Below are 20,096 nucleotides of genomic sequence, written 5' to 3'. Positions count from 1 at the left end.
AACAGACCAAGTCCATTTTAGAAGATCAAAATATATTTGCTTTTCTTTTTTTTAAAAAACTTATCCAGGTACATCTCTAAAAAGGTGGCTGATACACTTCAGATTATTATTATGGAAAACACTGAAGAAGAGAGAAGGGAGAAAACCAAAACATCTGTAGCGAAGGTGGCTACGTTTCCACCTGACTTTACAATCTCTCCTATGTAAGTGTCCTTTTGGAGTTTTGCTAGGTCTACGGAGGAGATACGAGGAACCAGCTGCCCGAGAGACAGAACTGTGGGGAGCTCAAGTAAATCATTTACTCTCACCTTCCCTCAGTTCTACTGTTCAGAGACACATGATCATATTCAATTCCTGTATATTTGGAAGAATACTTAAATGGAAACACTTTACTTCAAACTTTTTCTTTGCATTTTTTGGAGATCTTGTCTCTCAAGAACTTATACAAAAAGTTCCGTAAACTAAAGCATGTTCTAAACACAAAAATGTTACTATATTTCTGTATATTAGTTAAGAATAGCCTTTTGTAGTACAGTTTTTTCTGATCTCTGCAGCCTCACCACCAATACTCTTGTGGCTTGCTTCTAACCAGAAGTTTATAATCTAAGTAAAGAAATTAGACATACTTAAGCATACTCAGTTCAACAAGGTATAACGTGGCATCTATAAACTGCTGAATACTCTGGAATGAAAGGAAAGCCTAGAAGAAGTTAGCCTACTCTAGTTCTAATGAATTTAAATTGATAGAGATGGTGAGGGAAGGGCACTCCCAGCAGAAAGGACATCCTGAGTTAAGGCTGGCAGGAGAGCCTTTAACCAAAGGGGAGAGTCCTGGAAATTAATGAGAACAACTCCATGTATGGTCTTATCCTGTTTTCGTAAGATAGAAAAGAGGTGTACCCACATGCAGAGTTCTAGTATTCATTTCCCCAAACACTTCCCAGAATGTAATTTTTAGTCAAAGACACGGGCAACTTACTATAATTAGCTTGGTGAGGTGTCCACGCCCCCTGGCAAAATGCATTGGTAATGAGCCCTCATTTCTTATCTGCTGTCAGTAAAGTACAAAGAGTCCCTATATTACAAATAAATTGTCCTAGGGATACTGGTACATGAGGTGTTAAAATTTTAAAACATATTTTTAAATAAATCCAATGTAATAAATAGTAGTTAGGTCTCTAGCTGGGTCCTAGATACTTACAAGCAAAAATATGCAACCTGGTGTTATGAAAAAAACCTGTTTTGGATGAAGAGATTTCTTTCCTGTTTCTGTCTGTAACAGAAGCAATGAATGTATTTTGGAGTCTTGGAGATTTATATGAGGAGTAGAGAACTCCCAGCAGCATTAGCAGAATATGGGAGCTATGAGTTTGTGTGCTATGCTATCCAGGAAAATGAGATCCTAAAATGGAGGTCATTCATATAGAAGATAATATTTTTTTTAAGTTTATTTAGTTTTGTGAGACAGAGACAGAACGAGTGGGGGAGGGACACAGAGAGTAGACAGAGATGCCCAAGCAGGTTCTGTGTACTGACAGAGCAGAGGGCAATGTGGAACCTGAACTCACAAACCGTGAGCTCATGACCTGAGCCAAAATCAGGAGTCAGATGCTTAACTGACTGAGCCACCCAGGCGACCCTCATATATGAAATAATCTCAAGCAGCAGCTTAAAGAAAGAAAGGGCTTACCGAAACAGTTCTCTACCCCAGCCTATCAACCTAAAGTGTAATTTATCTGAAAAATAATCTAGAATACGAGAACTTAAATGACAAAACCATTAATAAAATGTCTCAACATAGGTTTGTCAAGCAGGAAAAAAATGAGTTAAGAGTGACAGGTGTCTCTTTACAGGCCTCAGCTTTCTTCAATAAATACAGATCTAGGGTATTTACTCTAGGGGCCTCCACATCACACCTGTCATAAAGTATTAGTCAACAGTTTTCTGTTGTATTAAAAATGTTTTGTGTTGTATTAAAAATGTAAAATACAAAGAATCTGTGTGGTTAAAAACAACAGAATGACCTACTTCTTGAATATGCTAAGAAGTTTTTTTTTTTAATTTTTTTTAATATTTGAGAGAGAGAGCACGTGAGAGCATGCACACATGGGCGAGGGGCAGAGAGCAAGGGAGACAGAGAATCGGAAGCAGGCTCCAGGCTCCGAGCTGTCAGCACAGAGCCCAACACGGGGCTCGAACTCACGAACAGAAAGATCGTGACCTGAGCCCAAGTCGGACGCTTAACCGACTGAGCCACCCAGGTGCCCCAAGAAGTTTGAACAAAACAAGGTTTGGGTACTGATTCAGTACTTCCTTACCCGTTCAATTTTTTCTCTGGTCCTTTCAGTTCCTACAGGAACTTCATGAATATGATAATGGCAGCAAAGAAAGCTCATGACGGGATCAGGTGCATCAAATAACTCTCGCAAGTAAGAGAAAAACCCATACTGTCTGAAATGAAAAGCACTTCTTAGATTTTTCTTCTTAAAAATCATTTACAGAAATCTGACAGTCGACAAGTGGCAAATAAACAAAATGTAATTTAATGATAGTACAGAAAAAGTTTTTCTTGGTGTCTTTTAAAATCACTTAAGTGATTAAGACTTCTTTGTCAGAAAAGTTTATTAATATATTCATGATTACAAACTATTTTAATCTTTTTTGTTTCTTCCATTGTGTTTACATTTAGAATGTCTACTTACATCCAGAGTTAATTACTTATAGCTGTTCTATAATTGCAAATTTTCCATTTAGTCCTTCTGGAATTATTTCTGCGTTATGAAGTGATGATTTGTTTTGTTTTCCCAATACCTAACCAACTATTTTAGGATCTTTTAGTAAACAGTCCAATATTATTGCACTGATTTGAAACATCACCATCATATAGTAAGTATTCCATGGTTTGTCTGTTCTTAGATATTTCCTTATTTTAGACTTAAGTAGAGATCCTAAAAAGGAATAATACAGCCTATAACATCCATATTTATGTGAGAGATAATTAAAATATATATAAGAGCTAAACATGGTTATTCAATATTCAAAGTAACAGGTTAGTTCTAATAGTATTTTTAAGACTTACTTGAGGTCATTCAGAGATCTTGAAGGGGCTTTGTCTGCATATGAACTCTTGGGAGCAATAACAGCATTTACTCTTAATTTTTTATTGTCACGAATCTGAATATAAGGAAAAGAAAATATTTTAATTACCATATACTATCAATCAAAATGATTTTTTAAGTTACATTCCTCCTGGCATCCATGGGATGATCAGAAGCTGGATATTTAACGGTACTTTTTTTTTTTTTAAAGTTTATTTATATTAAGACAGTGAGCATGGGAGGGGCAGAGAGAATCCTAAGCAGGCTCCGCACTGTCAGTGCAGAGCCTGATACAGGGCTTGAACTCATGAACTGCAAGATCATGACCTGAGCAGAAACCAAGAATCAGAGGCTTAACTGACTGAGCCACTCAGGCGCCCCTTTAATGGTACTTACAAGGAATTTTTTTAGTGTGAAAATGATTATTACACTTCCATGTTTTTAAAGACTTTATCAGTGAAAATAGTGAAAGAGATATGCTCTAACAGATAAGCAGTAATACCAAAACTCGTTCAGACACAGGAAGAATGGAACAGGCATTTCCCAAATCCTTTTTTATGATTCCAGCATAATCCTGACACCAACACCTGACAAAAACAATATCCCTCATGAATACATATGCAAAAAGCCTCTACAAAATATTAGAACACCGAATCCATTAATGTAAGAATAGTACACATGACCAAGTAGAGTTTATCCCAGAAATTCTAGATGTAACATTCAAAACTCGATCTAATTATATCAATGGACTAAAGTACAAAAGCCATATGACCATCCCAGCAGATACAGAAAAATATGATAAAAAATTCTCAGCAAACTAGAAATAGAAGGAAACTTCCTTAACCTGATAAAGGGTGTCTATGATAAATGTATAGCAGACATAATACTTATAAACAGTATTGGAAATGGTACTCTAGTAGATATGAGTACAGGAGGCGGTTAAATACATTTCACAATTTAAAATACAAAGTCACACATGTATGAGGGAGTTCTGGTCCTGTTAAGGAGAAGTTATGGAAAGTTAATTATCACAGCACACACACAAAAATACAGGTCAAAGTTTTAGGAACCCACGTCACATTATCGATATGAGATTCAAATCCTTAGCACAGACGAAGCATTGAGTTTTTGACTCAAAAAAGGTATTCAGTGTAGGCTAAGCTGGTCATTTCCAACAGAAAGCATCTAATTACACCCGACTGAATGTACTTTGCAGTGTGTCCTCCACTTGTAATCCAAATGCCCTACTTCGCACACTGGACCAAAAACTCACTGGTTAAGCTTAAAGAATTCTAAACTATACAAATGTCTAACTTCTGGGAGTCCATTCTATAATTTGATACATGCGACTTCTCATCCAGTTACCATATATTCACATTCCCTGCCAACTCCCAAACCAGGTGGGCACTTCGATAAAAGCCAAAGAAAGTAAGGGATTCTTTCCAATCACTAATGTACCACACAAAGAGGACCACTGCAGCTGATTCAGGATCCTGTCCTCGCTCACACTTGTAGCAAAAGTTTAACCAAAACAAAAATCTAAACATAATCTTTAGGGCTTTTAAAAGAAGCAGAAGGTGTATGTAAAAGGAAAGAAATCTTACCATAGCAAATAACAGCTAACAATGTATGTTTTATAGATAACCATAACCCGGGTGGCTCAGGCAGTTAAGCATCTGACTTCGGCTCAGGTCATTTCACATCTTGCGAGTTCGAGCCCCATGTCAGGCTCTGTGCTGACAGTTGGGAGCCTGGAGCCTGCTTCAGATTCTCTGTCTCCCCGTCTTTCTACCCCGCCCCTGCTTGCACTCTGTCTCTCTCTCTTTCAAAAATAAACATTAAAAAAATTACTTATAGATACCCATATATAATATTTGCAAGCACTGTTCTAAATACTTTTCCATTTATTAATAGAATTAATCCTCACAACCATCTTGTAGATAATGGATCTGCATTTTACAGATGAGGAAATTATGGCATAAAACATACAGGAAACTTGACCAATTTAGTAGCAAAGCCAGAATGCAAATCTTGGCAGTCTACCTGTATGTAGGTCTATGCTTCTAACTACTAAGCCATCCACATTGCCTTTTAGTGCCTTAGATTCTCAGTGGTGTTTCTGTAGCCAGATACAGAATTCTCATCCTTTTTGAAGAGGTTTTATTGAAAGCAACAACATATTGATTCCCACGCTCCCAGCCAAAGAAAAACCAAGTTCATTCCAATACATTTCCAAAAAGGATTTCTAAGACCAAAGGCCCTTCATTACATTTTTTTCTCTTAAAAGAGTGTGACAGAATTATTTTTACAAATTTCAAATAACTTCAAAACACGTTTCAGGTGGAATTATGGGCTGTTTTTTCTCTTGCAAAACAAATTCATTCCCCAGTAATGACACAGATTAAAAAAGAAATTAACAAAATTGAATGATTTTACACAAGAGTCACTGCTGGTATTAGTCACTATTTTTGTTGTAGTTTGAATTTAAAAACTTAAGCACTAGAGGGTAAGCACCAGATGAATCAAAGTATCATGATGGTTACTTGCCTCTTTGAGGAAAACCTCCATATCTTCTTGACTTTCAAATACAAAAGCTCTTAAGTCATTTGATGAAATATGATTTTCAATATATTTGGCATTTTTATTATCTTTCATATTGATCTAAACAAAATGAAAAGAAAATATAAGCTGATTTTCATGAAATCCAAACTGATTGCAAGAACATTAGTTTTACTTAGATGTATTTAATCAGATTAAATATTTAAGGGAAAAAAATGAAAAACACTTTGTACTGAGACATTTCAACACCTCTATAAGTTAGTACCGGGAAACATTCAATACATAGTAAAACAAAAGCCAACACACGAATGAGTACCTGAAGCTTATCAATTTGATACTATTCAAGAAATAATGAAGTTCCTTTCTAGTCCACTCATTAAAAACCTCTGAAATAGGCTTAGATTGTAATCTAAGAGTATAAACATTTCTCCTCTATCCCCACACTTTTAGTATTTTTCTTCTTAATCTTCAAGAGGAATTCATACTATACACGGCAATAACCAATCAGTTCAAAAACAATGAAAAAAAAAACTTGCTCTGAATGAATTTTAACAGTGTTTGCAAGAGAAATCCTAGGCTTGTACCACTAGAACAGAAACTTTAAGATTTATTTTTAAAATATTAACAAATAAGGCACTTCTGCATGTGACACTCAATGCTACGGAAAATACTAAGATTGGTCAAGAAAACAAATTGTTTCAAAAAGACTACGCTATTATTTTTTGCAGATGGTAAGTATGTTGAAAAGCAGAACACAAGATAAAGCTCTATAACAGAGGTGCATAAAAAGTGCTATCTATGGAATTTTGGGAGCTGGGATAGATTACCTTCAGCAGATGGAAATCAGTGTTCTTGAAAAAATATTTATGAAAGAAAAAGTATATGTACTATATATAAAATATAGCATACTAGTTAAGAGCTAAGTCTCTGGGGTCAGACAGATGTTGCTTCAAATCAAGTACAACTTAAATTTCTTAAAATTTTAGCTTTTTACCAAAATGGGTATAGTAAAATAGTCTGTATCTCAGGAATAAAAGGATTAAGACAGAATAAAAAATTTAGTGCAATGCTTATCATGTAAATGTTGGCAAATATTAGTATTTTAAATTATAAAATACCAATTAGCGTAAGAATGGGAAAACTGATAGACGAACAAAAAAATTAATACCATCACCAGGACATAGACACTATACCATGTTAGTGTTTACTGTTTCACAATATTTTTTGGTACCAAATTACTTCATTAGAAGGAATGGTATAAATGAAAGAAAATTTAAGTGGGCGTTAGCTATAACTTTTAGAAAGGGTTAAAGTAACCCCAATGTGACTGCTGGAAGTCACCTTTTTAAAATAGTTGTGGATAAGCCAGCCTAAGACTCAGCTCTCCTTATCACTCTCTCCTGTAACAGATGTCACATCTTTGGGCCTCCGTCTTGTGTGAGTTGGTTACGTGGTCATTCATTTCTTTGAAGAATTTCACTTGTTCATTTAGACAGTGAGTCTCAAAATTAAGTCACACAGGTGGGGGGTCATTTCTATCCCCATCCAGCTGGTGCACTTCCAGGAGTGACTAAGTCACACGTTTCTCCCCAGGTAGAATGCAAACTGCATTGCACTCATTCTGGCCTCATGACATCCTGAAGGAAGATTTCATCATGTTGTCACTAGCTTCTTTGGTAAAGAAGATACCTGGCTAAGTTCTTCAAGGCCACGTCTTTGCGACGTAGTAAAGACACAGAGAGGTAGACAGAGAAGGCACAGCACTCCAAGGTGATGTGGTGGCTGATGGCAGACTTGTGTTTCAGCTCTTTAAAATGCACTCTTTTTCAGGGTGCCTGCGTGGCTCAGTCAGTTAAGTATCTGACTTAAGCTCAGGTCATGATCTCGGGGCTGGTGGGCTTGAGCCCCTCGTTGGGCTCTATACTGACAGCTCAGAAGCTGGAGCTTGCTTCAGATTCTATGTCTCCCTCCCTCTCTCTCTGCCCCTCCACAGTTCAAGCTCTTTCTCTCTCTCTCAAAAACAAGTAAACGTTAAAAAAATAAAATCTTTCTATACATCCTATCTTATAACCTGCTTTATAATTCATTAATAAGTCATAAATGTCCTCTTATATCAAGAGACCTAGAACATTTTTAATGGCTGCATAGTATTCCATTCAATGGATGTACAGTAATTTGCATGACCAAGCAACAGCTTTGGGAATTTCATTCTCTGTCCCACCACCATTACAGTATTATAAACACTGCTGTGAGGAACAGAACTATAAACAAATCTTTGCACACTTCTCCCATTGTAGATTGGAATGGTCAGAAATAACTCTTGGAAATGGACTGCTAGTTGACAACTTCTATGACTAAAATTTTAAGTTGATATATTGTTAATTTGCCTACCTTGATGACATTTCAACTAGATATTGGAGGGTTAGGTAAGTGTGTGTATCGGGATGGGGCTAGGGGAGCAACACAGTTGGAAGAAGGTGGTAGGAAAGGTGAAGGGTTATTTCAGAAAGGATAAAAAAAAGAAGGGTATATCTTTTCATCTCAAAGATTCGAATGTAATTTGTAATGTAAATATATGCCTGCTAGTAATCCCTCTTGGTGACAGGCTACTGATAGGAGATGAAATGATAGAAGGATGGCAAATTTACTAACGTTGTGAATTATAATTTTGAGGTTGACATTTTAACAAAAATCTGTTGACAATTATTTGCATTATAATTTATTAAGGATCAAAATATTTTCTTATATTTTCTTTCAGTCCTTACCAGATTAATCAAAACAATAATGTCTGCATCCAAAATAGATATTCCCTTCTTGATCTGGCAAAAATACTCTAATAATACATACCTGAGCAAGAAGAGAATACAGTATTATGCATATTAATTTTGCTAACATAATCTAAGATATAAAAAAGAAAACTACATGAAATGATTTTAAATAAAGGATAACACAAACACGAATTACAGAAAATAGAAGTTTTCATGAATCCTGCAAGGATCTATAGTGCATTCTTTTCTAAAGTAAAAAAAAAAAAAAAAAAAAAATTACCCAGCAAAAACAATCCTTAAGTCATTTTGGTGTAAGTTTTACGTTCATATTATACCTAATACATCGCTACCAAAGACTGTGGTGTTTACTTTCTTTTCCCTTTCCACGGCCAAAATTATTATTTTAAATATTTTAGATGGAAATTGTCCTAGCCATTCCATCTAAATTCCAATGAAGCCACACTTCATTAAATGATTTGCTAAATATAGCTTACCTTCTTCTTAATGACCCATGATCATCAAAAAGAGCTATCAAAGGTTTATGCTGGTTTCATTCTCAGAATGCTAATATTTGTAGGTAATTCTCTCTCTCTTCTATCAGTTCCCCCATATCAACATAGTTATTTACAATAGTTTCCAGCCTTTGGCAGCATTTAATCTATTGCCTGCTATCTAACCTAAGAACAACAACAGCCAGAAGGAACTAGCTAACCAAACTAATTTTATACATGATTCCTGGTCAATAAGCTAAGTTTCCTACTTTTCCTATTGTTGGTCAAGGGCCCTTTAGAAAACTCAGGTATGGATTCAGCAGCCTACCAACTGCCACAAGTCTGATAATGGAAAAGCATGTTGTTAATAAAACTAAGAATTCTTAAAACAACAAAAATCTATAACGATTGCAATAATAAAACTAACAGATGCTACCAAGACAAACAAAATTTCTTACCGTGAGCATTATAGGTTCACAGACCCTTTGCTTAAATTTGTCCCGGTTATTTCTTAGCCATAAAACAGCATCATATGTGTCACGGTATCTCTGTCTCAGCTTATCTTCCTTTTGATTCATAAGATTGTCAAATCGTACAATATTATCACCCACGCCTAAAAAAGGAAAACAAAGTATATCTTTGAAAACCTGCATTAAATAATACAAAAGGGTATCTTAGATCTCAAAGTTAGCACCATTCAGCAAGTACCCAACACAGTGATAAAGCAAAACCCTGGAGAAATTATTACCAAATTTCCAAACACTTGGGATAAAAAAATGACCTTTAAGCTATCAAAAACAAATAGGCCACATAAAGAAGATTTAGAAATCGCTATATTTCCTAACACGAGGTGATTTCAATAGGCCTTCAAACTTCGGAGAGAAAAATTATTTTCAACCTAGAGTCATATATACAACAAAACCAGGTTAAAAGGGGACCATGAAATGAAGGTGTTGTCATTAAATCCCAGATATCTGTAATTAAATTCCAAATATCTCTTCTTACAAGGTTACCCAAAGATGTATAATGGAGAAATGCAAGAAAAAGACACGGAATAGTTTTATCCAATACAGACAAGGATCTGTGACAAATCCCAGATGGCAGACACATGGGAGGCTTTGAAAACAATCCATTTAGGTGGAAGGAGGGGGATAGGGGGGCTCCAGAGCTCACAAGAATGCCTAATTGTTTTTGTTTTTTAAGTAGGCGGCACACCCAACATGGAGCTTGAACTCACAACCCTGAGATCAAGAGTCACGTGCTCTACTGACTAAGCTAGCCAGGCACCTCAATTGTTTTTTAAGGAAACGCTACAGCAAATGTTTTTCTGTTTTTGTTTTTGAAGGAAAACTAAAACCTTTAAAAAAGCTATCAGGGTGCCTGGGTGCCTCAGTCAGTTAAACATATGACTTTAGCTCAGGTCATGGTCTTGTGGATCACGAATTCAAGCCCCATATTGGTCTCTCTGCTGTTAGCGCATAACTGTGCACACATAGCCTGCTTCAGATCCTCTGTCTCCCTCTCTCTCTGATCCTCCCCTGCTTGCACTCCCTCTCAAAAAATAAACATTTAAAAAAATAATAAAATAAAAGGAAATCAGATCAAAATGTACTACCTGGCTCTTCTGTGAATAAGTTTCACTGTTGTAGTAACAAGTAATACTTGATATTTCTAGCTTTTAGAATTAACCCATAAACAGAGCCCATAAAACTTGATATGGTGTTCAATAAAATGTTTTCAGCCTTGAAAGAAATTTCAAGAGACCAAATTAGAGAACTTAGAGTGTCAGAAGGGTGAAAAGTAAACAGGATGAAAGTATCGGTATTTTTAGCTGACAAAGTGCGTGCTCAAGCAATACTGACAATTGTTAAATGACAAAAGATTTAAAGATACTACAGGGGCGCCTGGGTGGCGCAGTCGGTCTAGCGTCCGACTTCAGCCAGGTCACGATCTCGCGGTCCGTGAGTTTGAGCCCCGCGTCAGGCTCTGGGCTCTCAGAGCCTGGAGCCTGTTTCCGATTCTGTGTCTCCCTCTCTCTGCCCCTCCCCCGTTCATGCTCTGTCTCTCTCTGTCCCAAAAATAAATAAACGTTGAAAAAAAAAAAATGTTAAAGATACTACAGTTAACCGATAATAAATGTTAAAGATTAGTAATTAGTATTAATACAATAATGCCACTTGAGGAATTACAATAGGGACAGGAGATGTTATGAGCAGGAATCTACATCCAAAGTACAAAACATCAAAAGATAATGTCTAAAGTTGATTCATCTAGCCAGGGCAAAACAAGAACATGATAAAAATATAAATGAAGGTCTATTAGAAAACACTGCCGAGGGAGTTAAACATGCTTTGTCCTGAGAGCAGGTCTGGAGGTTTGAAAGAGGTGGGGCACACTTTTGTTCTAGTTTTTCTTTCTTTTTTTTTTTTTTTTTTTTAACCACACACATCTCGTACTTTGATAAACAGACCAAGTTAGGGGTTTTTGTTCTTTTTTACTGATCTTAGTTGTATACACTGAGCAGATAGAATTTAAGACGTGTTTTATGTGACTCATGTTATAAATCTATTTTCATGGTCTACAGGAAAGAAAAGCAAAGATGATTTGGGACAGGTTTGAAGGGGCAAAGTTAATGGAAGGTAATGAAGACTAGAATGAAGAGCTTAAATCTGATCTGATAAACAATGGTGGAGGACTTTGTGAAGAAAATAAAGGAAAGCATTTTTGGAGAATTAAATCAACCACCATTATCTGACATAAGACAGTGGTTAGCCAGTGGCAAAGCACGGTATATAATACATCTAGGTAATTAAGGCATCAATTTGGAAAACCCAAGGGGAGATTCCTCAACAAGGGGATTTGAGCAGGTAAAGACCTGGTTCCAGGGGAAGAAGAAAGTCCATCAACAGAAACAGATCTCCATTTTATAAACATCTCTTCACACTAAGTTTAATAAAACTTACTCTTTTTCTCCTTCTCTAGGGTTTCCTTCTCTCCTCGCTTATCGATCACCTCGCCTTCACATGATGCCTTTTCATCTTGAATTCGTCTCAAATCATTTGTGATGGCATCAATTTGGGGCTGAAGATTCTCACAGTTTTCTGCGGTCTTCAGTTCATTTTGCAAATCTTCGATCATCTTCCGAGTGTTACTTATCCTCCTCTGGCGATCGTGTTCTTCATTCTGTTTTACTGTTAAAGCCTGCTGCAGTTCCTCAATCTAATAAAACAAAAGTAGGTTAGTACTGCTTTACAAGACTTTTATAGTAATACAGTCTTTATTTTTTTTTTTAAATTTTTTTTTTCAACGTTTATTTATTTTTGGGACAGAGAGAGACAGAGCATGAATGGGGGAGGGGCAGAGAGAGAGGGAGACACAGAATCGGAAACAGGCTCCAGGCTCTGAGCCATCAGCCCAGAGCCTGATGCGGGGCTCGAACTCACGGACTGCGAGATCGTGACCTGGCTGAAGTCGGACGCCTAACCGACTGCGCCACCCAGGCGCCCCAGTAATACAGTCTTTAAAATGCAAACTAAGTACATAGGTGTTTTCTTCACTAAAAGGTATTGTGTTGTGGGCTGTTATTCCTACCAGACCACCTGGGTTATCTTTATTTGTTCACTAATACATCCTACCTGCCTAGAGCAAAGCTTAGCTTACAGTCAGCATTCATTAAATATGTGCTCACTGAACAAAATATTTATAAAGCCAATGAGAGATTTCTAAATACAGACAGAAAGTCAATGCATACTACACACCAGAAGACTGAAATTAAAACAGCCATTTGTATGGTATATGACAGACTTTCAATCAAGCAGGAATACAAATGATGATTATGATTATGTAACCCTTAATTTTAAACTGAAATTAACTATTGTCTTTTAACAAAATTGTTTACTACTATTCCTTGAAATTAATATTTTGAGATTTTAATTGTCAATCTACATGTTTAGATTTGCTGACTTATATTCAGGGTAAATTATTAAAAAACAAAAACAAAAAATCATATCTGCTAGTAGATTTTTATCAAAACCATATAAAGCCTACCTAGAGCTAAGATTTTTAAGACACACACACGTGTACATGTATACAACCTATTGTTTTTTTACAGAAATAGAATTTCATATTATAGTAATTAAGGTTAACATATCACATAATTTGTTAGCTTGCTTTCCTTCCAAGTCATATTTACTCCCTTACCTCCTCCCCATTATAAAAGTAGGAACATATTCATTATAGAAAATATGGAAAACAGAAACTTAATAAAAATCATCTATAATCTCAATGTCCTTAAACACTTCCATTTTAATACCTACTTATTTACATCTTTCTATAGAACATATGTTTTATTAAATGACACCACTAAATATGTATTGAGAACAGTTTCTCATTTCTCCCATGTCCTTGGCAAAACAAAATTTTGGTTTCTGTGTAATGTTCATTGGATATAATATCTATGGATATTTTGTCCTATTCCCTATTGTTGGACATCTGGGTTGGTATCAACTTTTTCCTTTCTAAAAATTTAACTTTGACAGTGTCACGATAACAAACTGAAATATGCCAAAATCACCTCTCCATACCAAACATGGAGAAGATGGAAATATATGAAAAAATTAAGAGATCTGTGCCTGAAAGTTCACAATGTTCAATAGGATTAAAAGAAGGAAGGAGACAAGAAGCCACACCGTTGGGCTGGAAATCCATGAAGTCCAAGGCAATGAGAATTAACAGGTACAGAATTAAGAATCACCAAATACATGAGGCAGTCCAGCTCCATGAAAAAGGGACAAGAAATTTAACAAAACCTTTGCACTCCCAGCAAAACAGACCCACCAAGCTACCAAAAATCACTGGACTACTAAAGAAATCTGTACCGAGAGGTCTTTGTCTGACTTGAAAAACTGGGAAGCAGCCCAATATCCCTGCCCTTCCAGCTAAGTTTTCTGAACTCTAATTCATGTGTCACTCTCATCCAAGAAACTTCCATGCTAATCCCATACTCATCATCTTCAATTTCCATGAATGTTCTCTATTGTTCCAACTGACACTTGGCTATTCCTGAAAGACACTTCTAGAGCCCTCTCTAAACCTTCTCCTGCCATAATCCTTCAGACTGCTTCAGGACTCAGAAGTGGGGAGAGGGTGTTAATCCTCATGAATCCCCATTGTACTATTTCTTCCATTAACTGAGCCCCACTGGAATTCCCTTGAAGACCATGGTATCAGGCTTTACCACCCTTATCTCTGTTGCTGTGTTAACTACCTCCCTCAAAAAACCTTCATCACTCCATTCGTTGATGATTGTAGCTCCCCACTCACTGCTTTCCTATCATTATGCCCATCACATATATAGAAAATCAATCTTTTTGGTTCTTGTGTTCCTGGACTTCAACCATCTTTTCCTAAACCCCTCTGCAGCTACCTTCTCCTATGGTTATAACTTCAAATCATGTAAATCACCCAAAATCATCCACCTGAAAACCAATTCTACAATCCTGTTCTTCCAGTCCCCTTTACTTGCATTTTATTTACTGTGGGATTATTCACACTATTCTTTGACCCCGCAGAGTCCTGTAATGCAGTGACCCTACTATCTTTTCACAATCCATCATCCCCTTCATTTCTTTTTTTAACCTCCTGAGGTTCCACAACCCAGTACAGGACCCACTGCAAAGACCTCTTGTTCCTCCACCATTCCTATGTCACATCAGCCAGGAAAAAAAAGCATAGTCTCTATCAAACCTAACTACATACCTTCTGTCTATCTCTATCCAAGAGGCTGAACTAATTGAAGAAACTCTCCAAAAAGGCGTCTCACTTTGAATTGACGGCCACAAAACTTAAATACAAACTCAAAACTACCAGACACACCTATCACATTTCTCTAATCAAGGTGTGCTCATTCTCAAGTGACTTCACATCTTGTCTTCCACCTTCCTCAATCCTTTATTGCTGCAGGCCCTCTGCTCACTCAGCTGATGACCTTGTCTCACACTTCATTAACAGCATAGTTAAAATTCCTGCTTTAAAACCCATCACCATCACCGTATCTCCATCTATACTCACTCCATTTTATCTTGTACAAGGACAGTCCTTGTAGCTACCTACATCTAAAGGAGGCCATTTCAAGCAGTGTCTCTCTAATTACTTATGGTGAAGGACCATGTTTTAAAAATTCCAAGCCATCAAAAGTCAACTTTTATCAATGACAACTACAATAAATTACAATCATTTTGGAAAACAGGTTGTTAATTCCTTCAAAAGTAAAATATATACCTATGATATTCTACTCTTAGGAAACTACCAAAGAAAATTAAAGCATATATTTTATACAAAAACTTGCACAAGAATACTCATGGCAGCTTTACTGGTAATAGCCCCAAACCAGAAACAATCTTAATGTCCATCAATAGATGAATAAATTGTGGTCTCAAGAAAAGTGAAAAAGTACATCAAACTAAACAAAAATAATACAAAGTATCAAAATTTGTGGACACATCTAAAGCAGTGATGAGAGGCAAGTTTATAGCATTAAGTCCATACACAAAAGTCTCAAATCAGTAATCTTGAGATTTCACCTCAAGAACCCGGAAAAAGAGCAAAATAAACTCACATCAAGCAGAAAAGAGGAAATAATTAGGATATGAACAGACGTCAATATAAAAAAGAGAACAACAAAATCTATGAAGCAAAGAGCTGGTTCTTTGCAAAAACCAATAAAATTAATATTCTAGCAAGATTGCCTTTCCTCCCCAAAAAGAAGACACAAATTACCAGTATCAGAAATGAAATAGGAGTATGACTGTATCACTACAGGCATCAAAAGGATAGTAAAAAACTCTGCACAAATTTGACAACTTAGACACAACAGATCAATCCCTCAAAAAACACTAACTACCACAACTCATTAAATATGAAATAGATTATTTGAGTAGCTCTTAATTAAATTTAATTCATAATTTTAACTCCCCTCCCTCCGCCAAAATCTTAAAGACCCAGATAGTGTCATTTGAGAATTATTCAGAATGTTTAAAGAATTAACACCAATTCTTCACAGTCTCTTCTATAAAAAAAAAAAAAAAAACAGAAGAGGTGAAACACTTCCGAATTTATCTTATAAAGCTAGTTAGTATTCTGACACCAAAAACAGATGGTACAAAAAGAAAACTACAGAGCAATATCCCTCACAGACACAAAAATCCTTTAACTGTTAGTCAACAGAATTCAACAATTATAAAATTATATACCACAACCAAGAAGGATTTTCATGGATGTAAGGTTGATTTGATGATAAAAAAAAAAAAAATCAAGGTCAAGGTAATGCAATGCTAAAGGTGAACATGAACACTATCATATCAACAAATGCCAAAAAAAAAAAAAGCACTTAACAAAATCCAACACAATGATAAACACTCCCAGAAACATAGGAATAGAGTAAAAATTACCAAACTTGATTAAAAAATCTATAAAAAAACCTACAGTAACAATACACTTAATGATAAAAAACAAACTGCTTTCCTCTTAAGATCACGAATGAGGTAAGGATGTCCACTCTTGCCGTTCTTACTCAACACAGTGCGGGAAGTTCTAGCCAGTGCAGTAAGGCAAGAAAGGAATTAAAAGGTATACAAATCAGAAAAAAAAACTGTCTCCATGTGTAGATGACACGACTGCCTATGCAGAAAATCCCAGGGACTCTATTTTTTAAAAAGAGAAAGGGAGAGAAAAAAATACTTAGGTGTAATCTCACAAAACACAGAGAACTTGCATGCTGAAAACTACACAGTGGTCACTGAAGAAATAAAAGATCTAAAGAGATGGAGACATACCATGTTGAAAGACTGGAAGACCCAATAAAGTAAAGGTTTCAATTCTCCCCAAACTGATATACACGTTTAATGCAATTCCTATTAAAATCCCAGCAACATTTTTTTATAGATACAGAAAAGATTTCCAAATCATCAGGAATGGCAAAATCAAACTGAAAATCCTCTCCTCCAAAAAAGCAATGAAAGCACTGACAAAAGTTGTCAAAATTAACTTTTTTGAAATTCTGGAATTTAATCAAAGGCTTATAATAACCTGGAGACTGTTTATTCAAGAAAAATGCCTGAATCTTGGTAAAAACAGCAAGATGTATGGGATTAAAAAAAATTTTTTTTAATGTTTATTTTGAGAGAGCGAGAAAGAGAAAGAGAGAGAGAGGGAGACACAGAATCCGAAGCAGGCCCCAGGCCTCGAGTTGTCAGCGCAGAGCCCGATGTGGGGCTCCAACTCACAAACCCTGAGATCATGACCTGAGCCGAAGTAGGACGCTTACCCGACTGAGCCACCCAGGTGCCCCAAGATGTGTGGGATTTTAAACATGTCCTATTCCCTTCCAGTTCGCTGGCAGCCCTGAAAATCAACTGCCCACAATCACAGTGAAATCAAATCAGCTACTTAACGGCCACTGTAGAGGTCAGAACAAGGTTAGAAAGTTTTCAAGCTCTCATTCTCAGATAAGTGCCATTATCTGATCCATCTGCACTTACTCGAAAACCTTACTTGCAAAGGTTGTCTTTTTTTGATGTGACTCCACCACAGCTGGAAGTCTTTCCCCTGAAGGCATTTGTCAAAGACAATCAGTGGCCAGTGTTTTAACACCACAGTTGTTTTGAATAACAGTTGCGGCAAAGCTAACCAAAAAAACCTTAAAAAGCTGGAGAGGACACCCATAGGAGACTCTGGAAGCTCCTGAGAATCTAGAAGGCTATATGAGTAGGACAGTGCGCAGGCCTAGGATGGTACACATTCTCCAGAAAGACTGGAGGAGATCCTAAGCTCTCACAGAGGCTCTGTGCAAAGAATGTTTCACCTTGAGGCTATGTGCAAGTAGGAAGTGAAACCCAAAACAGAGCTGTAAACTAGCACTGGATATTAACCCAAGTTTGCAACAACCCAGGGAGCATTTACTGAATCTTGGTGGAAAGTAAAAACACTGCCCTGCTATGTGTTGAAGGTGTGACCCAACATGCATGAAGAAACACTCAACAAAGACTGGGAGACAGAGTGGTTGCAATCATTTAAGGAACTATCTGCCCAGTATGCTAACTCAGCACAGACTTCCATTGTCACGCACAACAAAAACTACAAATTTCAAAGCATCAGTTAGGAAAGTAACTAAACCAACAGCAACAAAAACATCATCAACAAACAGCAACAAAAGCCTGGGGAGGGAAGGACAAATGATTTCAGTTGCCACACATCATGCTTTTTAAACTGCCAGTTTCAACAAAAACAAAATATAGGTCATACACCAGAAAATTAGCAGTCAATAGAAAATATCCCCGAGGAAGTCCAGAAATAGACTTACAAAGTAAAGACTTTACAACAACTATTTTAAAAATGTTTTCAATGAACTAAAGAAAACCATGTCTAGATTACTAAAGACAAGGAAATAATGTCTCAATGAATAGAGGATTAATAGAGGAATCAAGTATAAAAAAGAGCCAACTAGAAACTGTGGAGTTGAAAAGTACAATAACTGAAATTAAAAAAAAATCACTAGTGGAGCTAAAAGCAGATCTGAATAAGCAAAACAAAGGGAAACTGAACATCAGTCACTTGAGATTATCCAGTTTGATGAAAAGAAAACAAATGAATAAAATGTGTATCAAAGTGTACCATCATGTAGATCGAAATATGCAGAATAGGAATCTCAGAAGGAGAGAACAAAAACAGGCAGAATGACTACCTGAGGAAATTAAAAACCCCAAACTTCCCAACTTCGATCTAAAACATTAATCTGCATATCCAAAAAGCTAAATAACTTCCCAGTAGGATAAAGTGAAAAACATCATTGTTAACTGCTAAAAGACAAAACGTTGAAAGCAAGATAAAAGTAACTCATCAAGTACAAGGGATCCCCAAGAAGATTAACAGCTGACTCCTTCCTCATCAGAAACCAAGGAGGCTAGAGGGCAGCAGGATGTCATATTCAAAGCGCTGGGGGGGGAAAAAAAACAAGAATTCTGTATCCAGTAAAACTATCCTTCAGAAACAAAGGAGAATTTAAGACATTGCTAGATAAATGTGAACCGGGATAATTCATCACTAGCACACCTGCCCTACAAGAAATCCTCAAGTCAGTCTTTCATGCCAAGATGAAAGGACACTAGACAGTAACTTGAATCTATACAAAGAAACAAAGAGCACCAGTAAAGGTAACTACATAATTAATATAAAAAATAGTTAAAATGTATCTGTTGTTTGTAACTTTTTTTCTCTTTTCTGATTTAAAAGATAAATCAGTCCTGGTACTGATAAAAAAGATACAGTTGGTCTTACTCCCTAGTTCCTGGTTTGGAGTTCTTAACATCCTTGAAATTGCCTGAGTGACAGGAGTATCTTTTGTTATTGATACTGAGCACGTTTGAACATGCCTGATTTTATGCCAATAAGATGATTCTTGGAAGGGCCCCGAGATCGCTTCAGAATGGGGACTGGTTGTCCGAAGAAACAACCACAAGATCAGAGGGCTGGAACTTTCAGCCCCATGCCCTGACCTCCTGGAGGAGAAAAGAACTGGAGATGGAGTTCATTTACCAATGGCCAATAATTTATTCAATTATGCCTACATAATAAAACGTCAATAAAAACTCATAATAAAATGTCAATAAAAACGACAAAGTTCTGGAGCTTCCGGGTTGGTGAAGAGGTCAATATGCCGGGAAGACAAAGCACCTAGTAGAGGTGAACGAAAGCTCTGAACACCCCACCCCCATATCTTGTCCTACGCCTCTCTTCCATCTGGCTGTTACTGAGTTGTATCCTTTATAATCAACCAGCAGTTGTTAGGGCACCTTGGTTGGTTCAACTGATAGAGCATGAGACTCCTGATCTCAGGGTTTTGAGTTCAAGTCCCACACTGGGTGTAGAGATTAATTAAAAATTTAAAATTCTTGGGGCACCGGGGTGGCTCAAACGGGTAAGTGTCTGACTTCAGCTCAGGTCACGATCTCACGGTTCAAGAGTATGAGCCCACGTCAGGCTCTGTACTGACAGCTCGGAGCCTGGAACCTGCTTCGGATTCTGTCTCCCTCTCGGCCCCTCCCTGGCTCACTTGCTCGGTCTCTCTTCCTCTCTCATAAGTAAATAAAAATTTAAAAAAAAAACCCAAAAAACAAAAAAATGGG

General features: G+C 36.7%; 1 protein-coding gene across 4 annotated transcripts in view; it reads right to left on the bottom strand.

Annotated features, from left to right (window-relative positions):
- The window catches only part of SMC5 (structural maintenance of chromosomes 5), a 95,726-nt gene that overhangs the window by 33,984 nt on the left and 41,646 nt on the right, over positions 1–20,096 (bottom strand). For all 4 annotated transcript variants that reach the window (XM_047101945.1, XM_047101947.1, XM_047101956.1 and 1 more), the window contains 5 exons: positions 11,880–12,135; positions 9,375–9,529; positions 5,646–5,759; positions 3,080–3,174; positions 2,319–2,451 (listed from right to left, as the gene is read on the bottom strand). In XM_047101945.1, the coding sequence (XP_046957901.1) occupies positions 2,319–2,451; positions 3,080–3,174; positions 5,646–5,759; positions 9,375–9,529; positions 11,880–12,135 (753 nt within the window). The remainder of the gene's footprint in view (positions 1–2,318; positions 2,452–3,079; positions 3,175–5,645; positions 5,760–9,374; positions 9,530–11,879; positions 12,136–20,096) is intronic.

This window comes from Lynx rufus, unplaced genomic scaffold (assembly GCF_022079265.1).
Source record: "Lynx rufus isolate CCGP_SWC_20201006 ecotype Redwood Valley unplaced genomic scaffold, mLynRuf1.p SCAF_10, whole genome shotgun sequence".
In the NCBI taxonomy this organism is placed as follows: domain Eukaryota; kingdom Metazoa; phylum Chordata; class Mammalia; order Carnivora; family Felidae; genus Lynx; species Lynx rufus.
The sequence above is the reverse complement of the archived record's forward strand: the minus strand, read 5'-3'. Positions and strand labels throughout refer to the sequence as shown.